The 8,261-nt window shown below is 41.7% G+C and overlaps 1 protein-coding gene across 1 annotated transcript; it reads left to right on the top strand.

Moving 5' to 3' along the window:
• Window positions 1-376: 376 nt before the first annotated feature.
• LOC310720483 (adapter molecule crk-like) lies at window positions 377-5,409 on the top strand. The gene is made up of 3 exons (XM_083531060.1): window positions 377-1,051; window positions 4,027-4,595; window positions 4,758-5,409. Exons 1-3 carry the CDS (start codon window positions 832-834, stop codon window positions 4,890-4,892), a joined length of 924 nt encoding a protein of 307 aa, XP_083387186.1. The 5' UTR covers window positions 377-831; the 3' UTR covers window positions 4,893-5,409.
• The last annotated feature ends 2,852 nt before the right edge of the window (window positions 5,410-8,261 follow it).

Genomic DNA, 8,261 nt, shown 5'->3' with positions numbered 1-8,261 from the left:
GAGTTAAGGGCCTTGCTCAAGTGCTCAAGAGTGGCAGATTGGAAATCAGTTACACAGAGCCTGGGTTGAGGTTGAGGTTGAGAGTAACCTCAACCAATGTAACAATTAAAATGAAACCACTTACTACAATTTCTCATATCCCAGCTTGTCAGGAGGCTGGGGTCAGAGCACAGGGTCAACAGTGATACAGCACCCCTGGAGCACAGAGGGCTAAAGGCCTTATTCAAAGGCCCAAATGTGGCAGCTTGGTGGTGCTGGGACTTGAACCCTTAATCTTATGATTAAGCACTTAACCACTGAACCACCATTGCACTTAAGGAAAGGAAACCAGTTACATATTATAAAATTGCAAGAATATCAAAAATATGACAGTTAATAGTTTTAAGGACCTTTGGAGTTGCTTTAAGTAGTGAGAATGTCCAGGTGGGATTTAGGTTCTTTGACCTCATGTGCATGGCCGGTGGGTCAGACAGCATTTTTTTAGTCTTTGCACTGGCGTGACGTCATATCCTGTCTGTGAGGTCAAAACCTCTCTCAAAGTCCGCCATTTCAGCTCGAGAGTAGCTGGAATAGTTGAGCGAAACAAGTTATATTGTAACAAAAAAGTTGGTTTATAGAAAGAAAGCGCGTTTGCAAGTTAGTTCCTGCTACTTTTAAGTATTGTTTTATTCAGAAAGCGGATGTGAAGTGGTGGAACAAAGCGGCCCGATGGTGTTTTGTGTTTACCGAGCAGGAGCTTTCTGTGGGAGCTGAAGTTTTTGTGCGAGTTCTGGATCACGGATTGGACCGAGGCCTGAAAGAAAGCCTTTGGGTTGGACTGGGAATTCAGCCATGGCTGGTCACTTTGACGCCGATGACCGGGATAGCTGGTACTGGGGACCTATGAACCGTAAAGACGCGGTGTCGAAGCTGCAGGGACAGAGGCACGGAGTGTTCCTGGTCAGGGACTCGACCACCAGTAAGGGTGACTATGTCCTGTCCGTGTCTGAGAACTCCAAAGTCTCGCATTATATCATCAACAGCTGGAGCAACAATCGACAGTCTGGAACTGGTGAGGAGGAAAAAATGGGGTTTGCTGTATTTATTTTGTAAAAACTTTTACACTCCCTTTTTCAGCCCGATGTTGGAATGAAGCGCCAACTTCGTCCAGAATTCCCCAAAATCAAGTCGATTCCTTTTGGAGTCGATTCCTTTTGGAGTCGACTCCTTTGCGGGTACACGGTTTTGGAAAGTTTCTGTCCAGACAGCTAGTATTAGAGTTAAATAAAATGAAATTCAATACCAATTTAGGCTGTAAATTTTGTGTAAAATAACGCTGCTTATATTCTATAACACTTTCTTAGTCAGTCGCTCTCGGATTTTAGTTCGGGCCAATTTTCAGAACTACAACACACATGCTTTTTAAAAAGTTATCTACGACAGTATTTTCAAATTGAATATGTACATACTTTTGTGTGTGTGTGTGTGTGTGTGTTTTGGGGGGTAGATTCAATTGATTTATTGAACCCTTAAACACCTTGAATTGAACGGTTTTCATGCCCAGGAAGAGCACCACAGATGCATTATTTGATTTAAGAATGTTAATGGAGAAGTATAGAGAAGGTCAGAAGAAGTTGCATTGTGTACTTGTGGATTTAGAGAAATCGTATGACAGGGTGCTGAGAGAGGAGTTGTGGTATTGCATGAGGAAGTCAGGTGTGTCAGAGAAGTATGTGAGGGTGGTGCAGGACATGTATGAGGACAGTGTGAAAGCAGTGAAGTGTGCAGTAGGAACGACAGACTGGTTCGAGGTGGAGGTTGGACTGCATCATGGATCGGCTCTGAGCCCTTTCCTGTTTGCAGTGGCAACGGACAGGTTGAAGGACGATGTCGGACAGGAGTCTTCGTGGACTATGATGGTTGTGGATGATATTGTTATTTGTGGTGAGAGTAGGGAGCAGGTTGAGAAGAGCCTGGAGAGGTTGAGGTATGTGCTGGAGAGAAGGGGAATAAAAATCAGTAGGAGTAAGACAGTACATGTGTGTGAATGTGAGGGAGGGCAGTGGAGTGGTGTGGTTGCAGGGAGAAGAGGTGGAGAAGGTGGAGGAGGTTAGGTACCTGGGGTCAACAGTGCAAAGTGATGGAGAGTGTGTTAGAAAAGTGAAGAAAAGAGTGCAGGCAGAGTGGCGTGAGTGGAGAAGAGTGATAGCAGGAGTGATTTGTGATAGAAGCGTATCTGCAAGAGTGAAAGGAAAAGTTTATAGGACTGTGGTGAGACCTGCGATGTTGTATGGTTTTGAGACAGTGGCTTTGAGTAAAAGACAGGAGGTGGAGCTGGAGGTAGCAGAGCTGAAGATGTTGAGATTTCAATTGGGAGTGACAGTGATGGACAGAATTAGAAACCAGTTTATTAGATGAACAGGATGTTTTGGGGACAAAGTAAAAGAGGCCTGATTGAGATGGTTTAGACATGTGCAGAGGAGGGACATGGGGTATATCGGTGGAAGAATGTTGAGGATGGAGCCACCAGGAATGAGGAAGACCAAGGAGGAGGTTTATGGATGTAGTGAGGGAAGACATGCAGGTAGTTGGGTTGAAAGAGTCAGATGTAAAGGACAGAGTAATATGGAGACACACTTTCAACACCTTTAATTTACTCGAAGATTTGACTCGCTTCTTGACTCTTGGAATCGACTTCACTTATTCAACACCTTGAACTGACTCCACCTATTCATCATATTGAATTGACTTGATGAATTAGCTTGTGGAATTGACTCCTTCCATTCAACACCTAGAATTGACTGTTAAATCCGCTTATTGTATTAAATGTGGGGTTGCAATTTGAGAACGACTCCCAATGCTTTCTATTGTAACTTCATTGTATTGGTTTACAATATGAATTATAGCACCATTACATTTTTGTTTTTAATTCTTTTAATGACATACTTTGTCTGTTTTTTTTTTTTTTTCAAATATAAATAGATAGGTCTATAAACCAGATTATAAAGTCTAAAATTTCTGTACATGGTTGTTTGTTGAGTCTGGGCCCAGCATCATTCAGAGTCACAGTTCGTTTAATGCCGTATTTAAAATACTTCGTAAAGGAAATTAGTGCAGGTTTATATAGCAAACCTGTAAATTGTTTATTATTTTTAATGCCAGTTTGTTTCTTCTGTGCTATTTTTAGACGTAGGAATGAATTTTGTATGAAATGTATTCATGCTTTTGGTACAACGTCTGCATCTGGATTATCTCCTCGACGGATGGGCGTGGCAGAGTAATTTTTATTTTATTATTATTATTTTTGGTGTAATGCACAATCTTGTACCACTAACGAGTTTTCAAAGTACAGGAAAAGGAGTGTGTGGATAGAACTAGTTCAGACTTATACGTTATACTTTTTAAATAGTGACTCACTTTGTGTACATGTGGGAATCAAAGTAGGAAGTCTTAGTTGTCATGGGCTGGCGTTTAAGTTGGCGCTTGCAGGTCTCAGTGTGGATGGGCGGAGAAGTGGAATTTCCAAGTGGAAGTGGAAGGTGCTAAGCAGTGTGCCAAGGGTGAATGGTTTGGGTGACACAAGTGCAGGGTGACTGTAAAGCACAGTGTATATAACGTGTGTGTGTGTGTGTGAGACATGTTTGCTTTGCTAAACAAATACTGTTTTATATTAAAAAAGGACAGTTTCTGATGGTTTAACACACTTTATCTTCTGCTTATCAGTGAGCTCAGCGAGCATGACGTGTTTTTTACGCTACCCGGATGTGTCTTGAATGCATGTACTGTGATTAGGAGACTTTATATGTTTTGTATATCTTTAGTAGCACAAATGATTTTAACGGTAAACACATTTAGTTTGACGTTTAGTCAATCATCGTTCCGTTCGTACATTAGTGCTGAAATGTACTTTTTTTCTTTTTTTTTTTTGGTGGTGTTGTTGTTGTTGTTGTTTTTTTTTTAAACTGTGGTTAATCATGCGTTTGTCATGCAGTTTATAATTGATGTTCTAATGATCTACTGTCTTTTAATATTAACAAAAAAACCCAGGTCTGCCTCAGTCTCGATTCCGGATTGGCGACCAGGAATTCGACACACTTCCAGGCCTGCTGGAGTTCTACAAGATCCACTATCTGGACACCACAACGCTCATTGAACCCGTCGTGGCACGTTCCAAGCACGCCAGTCTGATTGGACCAGGGCCCACGGGCATCCCAGCGAGGCAAGACGAGGCCGAGTACGTGCGTGCGCTCTTTGACTTCCCGGGAAACGATGACGAGGACCTGCCATTCCGCAAAGGCGACCTGCTGCGCGTGCTCGAGAAGACCGAGGAGCAGTGGTGGAGCGCTCAGAATTCCGACGGACGCAAAGGCTTGATTCCTGTGCCCTATGTGGAGAAATACAGACCCGCTTCGCCGACCGGTGGAGGTCCTGTAGGGCATGTAGTGTCTGGTGTCAGTGCGCAGGATGAGAACGGAGCTCCGGTTCCTGGCAAGCTGGACTACGCCCATCCTGTGGTTAACACTCAGCTGCCTAACCTCCAGAATGGGCCTGTGTACGCTAGGGCCATCCAGAAGAGGGTGCCTAATGCATATGACAAGACTGCTCTTGCACTCGAGGTACGTGCACTTCTTTCTTTCTTTTAGTGTGTTGGAGCACATGTACAAACTGTGTTTCCAGATGTTAACGCTAGAGATATAAACATTTTATTTTATCATTTAATAACACAAATTTACAGCAAAATATTTAGTTGTTTTATTTATTTATTTTTTTTTTTGCAGGTGGACGACTTGGTGAGTGTAACGAAAATCAATGTAAATGGCCAGTGGGAAGGCGAATGCAAGGGCAAGAAAGGCCACTTCCCCTTCACACACGTTCGCCTGCTTGACCCGCAACAGCCCGAGGAAGAGAGCTGAGACCCACACACCGACACACACGCTACTGAAGTTCTTAACCTGTTTTTGTGTCCCCTCTAAAATTGCTAAATCTAAAATCCAGAACTGGCTGCATCAGTATTGGATGATCCCCATGCTGTAAAAACCGGTGATATTTTCACTTCACACACAGTCTTTAAAAAAGTAATAGTGCAGCATAAACATCTGCACTACAGAGCACCAAGTAATGAAATCCATATGTAGGCACAGGTTGGTTATTACAGTGCCTCGCAAATTAATTCATGTGTAGTAGAAACGTTTTGGACAAAGAGATGGACTACCGCAAGCCTGCTGCAGGAGACCGAGAGAGACTCTTTTGCACAGCTCTCATCTAAGCAACGCCCTGGTGTGGTAACAACGTTATCAGTCACCTGCTGTGCTGAGATATAGGTACTATGTTGATGAGGAAAAATATATTTGTGCCATCACAAGTTTATTTCTATTTTAACAACCTACTTTTGGATTATTATTATTTTTTAGTTTAGTTTATTTTATTATTTTTTTTTATTATTATTATTTTTTTTTTTTACCAGTTACATTAGTATTTTACCCTTTTTATAATTCCTGATTAGTTTTTGATTCGCATTTAATTCGGATCCTTTCGGGATCTTTTGTTTGCTAATAGGAAATTGTCTGAAAGGACTTGAATTTCTCGAGAGATGTTTAGACTTTACATTCCATGCTTTTTTTTTTTTTTTGGAGGGGGGGGGGGGGTTACATTTGCAGGAATGGGAGGACTCAGGATACTGAATGAGAATTTCAGGAAGAATAGTGTCCCAACCCCCCCCAAAAATTCATATTTCAAATTTATATCTGTTTGCCAGTTTCTGCATTTGTCCATGTAATTTTAGGTGCCAAAGGTAAACAATGCAGAGACTATGCAGCTTGATTATGTGCAAGTGCTTTTATTAACCAATACTGTTGTTAATTATAGCCCTAAAATTGTTCTACTCTGACTCTCTTGAAAAGGTGAAAAGTAATCTTAAACGTCTTATTTTAAATTTTCTATCAGATTGTATAACAAAACTAAGCTTTCGCCATGAACATAACCAAAAAAAACGACATGCCGCTAAGAAAAGAAAGAAAGCAAAGACTGTTGCATTAACTTTAATCACAACTATCGCTTTTTCCCAGAAACACTCCCATTTAAAACTGACCATCTCCATTAACTCCCGCAAAAACACTGACTTCCCAATTTGCTTCCACAGAACCACTGACCATCCCCATTTGCTCCCACAGAAACACTGACCATCCCCATGTGCTTCCACAGAAACACTGACCATTCCCATTCGCTCCCACAGAACCACTGACATCGCCATTCGCTCCCACAGAACCACTGACATCGCCATTCGCTCCCACAGAACCACTGACATCGCCATTCGCTCCCACAGAACCACTGACATCGCCATTCGCTCCCACAGAACCGCTGACATCGCCATTCGCTCCCACAGAACCGCTGACATCGCCATTCGCTCCCACAGAACCGCTGACATCGCCATTCGCTCCCACAGAACCGCTGACATCGCCATTCGCTCCCACAGAACCGCTGACATCGCCATTCGCTCCCACAGAACCGCTGACATCGCCATTCGCTCCCACAGAACCGCTGACCATCCCCAGTCGCTCCCACAGAAACGCTGACCATCCCCATTCGCTCCCACAGAAACGCTGTTCATGCTCTTTCATTCACATAGAACCTCTGGACACACCCATCCACTTCCACAGAAACACTGGCTATGTCCATTCACTGACTCCAAAACAAACAAAGCTCAACTCCATTATATCTGCTCACTATCATAGATATTGTTGACACCCACCTGCTTCCTCAGAAACCAGCCACGCCCGCTCATTTCCGCACAGGTTGTACCTTCCCTCTGTGACATTCTCCAGACATTCACTGAAACAGACTGCTTTGCCTCGTTTCCCTAAAACATTTGGACCGTGTCCATCCACTTCTACCGAAACTGACCTTCTGACCTCTTGCATGTCTGCACCAGTTAATTTTCATTGCATTTCCCTGTCAGACTAAACACTGTAATGCTTCTAGGCTTTATTAGGGACCCTTCTGAGGGACCCTGCAGAAATATGAGTCTAAAGAAAGGCAGTACAGATTGACACAGACAGGTGGAGCATGTCTGGTCTCGCTGCTATCTTGCTCCTGTGCTTTCTGCTGAGTAAGTGACACAAAAAGACCAACACGCGCATTAGACCTCACACTTGTTTCATCAACAATTCTTGTAAATTTTCTTTTCTTTCTTTTTTTTTTTTTTTATATAATCTGGGATTTTGGTTGGATTACATACTGACTGATCAGGAACGGTTCATTAAATGCTCAGGAACTTCGAAGAACTTTAAGCTTTAAACATGGGGCTTCCGTTAGTTGAAGATGTTTAAATATTACTATATGATGTCTTCTTCGAGGTTATTTGTGTTAGAATCATAACATTAAGAATGCTGAACTTGTGTGCTACCAAAATGGATGTTTGAACTGAAATCGAATATTGTGGTTGAGGAAAGAGCAGAACGGCGTACGATTCGACGTTTCAAAAATGCGTATACTCTAAATTCCCAATAGGTTTTTAACCTTTTTTATTTTATTTTATTTTTTTTATATATAAAATACAGATTTTGAAAAAAGCTTTACAGGACTCCTATGAATTATAAAATCCATGTAGAAACTTTTGCATTCAAACTTACATTTCTAGTGGCATTATTCTAACCCCATAGTCAGTACTTTTTCTCCACCCCCAAAAGGAGGCAGTTTATCCATCCTTTTACAGACTATAGAAAGACAGTAACATGCATTTCTTACATAAGCTATGCTCACTGATGGAAACAGTATTAAAGCATCAAGTGCGACTTTATGTTTAAATATTGTTGTCATTTCCTGGTACATCTTCATCATAGACTTGCCTCGAAATTTCGGTGTTTGGCTATGCTCTATATTCCAGTGTATATCCGACTCTATTAATTCTGTACAGTATTGTCATTCGGGGCACTACAGAGGTTTTATATGGTTGCGTTGGTGCAACGTCAGGTACCTATATGACTAACGTGTGTTTAACCGAAACGTCTCAATGCCATTATTAACACCGACTCATTGACTTTTTCTCGATATGTGTAATTGTTTGCTCGAGTGCAACTCTATAAGTCTCATGTTATTGTTATTATTGGTATTTTTACATAATGCAGAATGTAGATTGTCCCAAATGGTATTTTGGTGTTTTTATTTTTTTATTTTTTTTATTTTATTATATAGAGTACTAATTGCCTCCTGTTGTACTGCATTATACCATGTACTACATTATACCATAGTGGTATAATGACTATGGGTGACGATGTCAGAAACAG

The sequence above is a fragment of the Silurus aristotelis genome (genome assembly GCF_946808225.1).
Source record: "Silurus aristotelis genome assembly, chromosome: 26".
In the NCBI taxonomy this organism is placed as follows: domain Eukaryota; kingdom Metazoa; phylum Chordata; class Actinopteri; order Siluriformes; family Siluridae; genus Silurus; species Silurus aristotelis.
Note: the sequence above shows the minus strand (reverse complement) of the source record. Positions and strands in the feature narration are given on the sequence as shown.

Coding starts and splice junctions, on each gene's coding strand:
- LOC310720483 (XM_083531060.1), top strand. CDS start 832: ATGGCTGGTCACTTTGACGCCGATGACCGGGATAGCTGGTACTGGGGA. Junction 1,052..4,026: donor CAATCGACAGTCTGGAACTG/GTGAGGAGGAAA, acceptor AAAAAAACCCAG/GTCTGCCTCAGTCTCGATTC. Junction 4,596..4,757: donor AGACTGCTCTTGCACTCGAG/GTACGTGCACTT, acceptor TTTTTTTTGCAG/GTGGACGACTTGGTGAGTGT.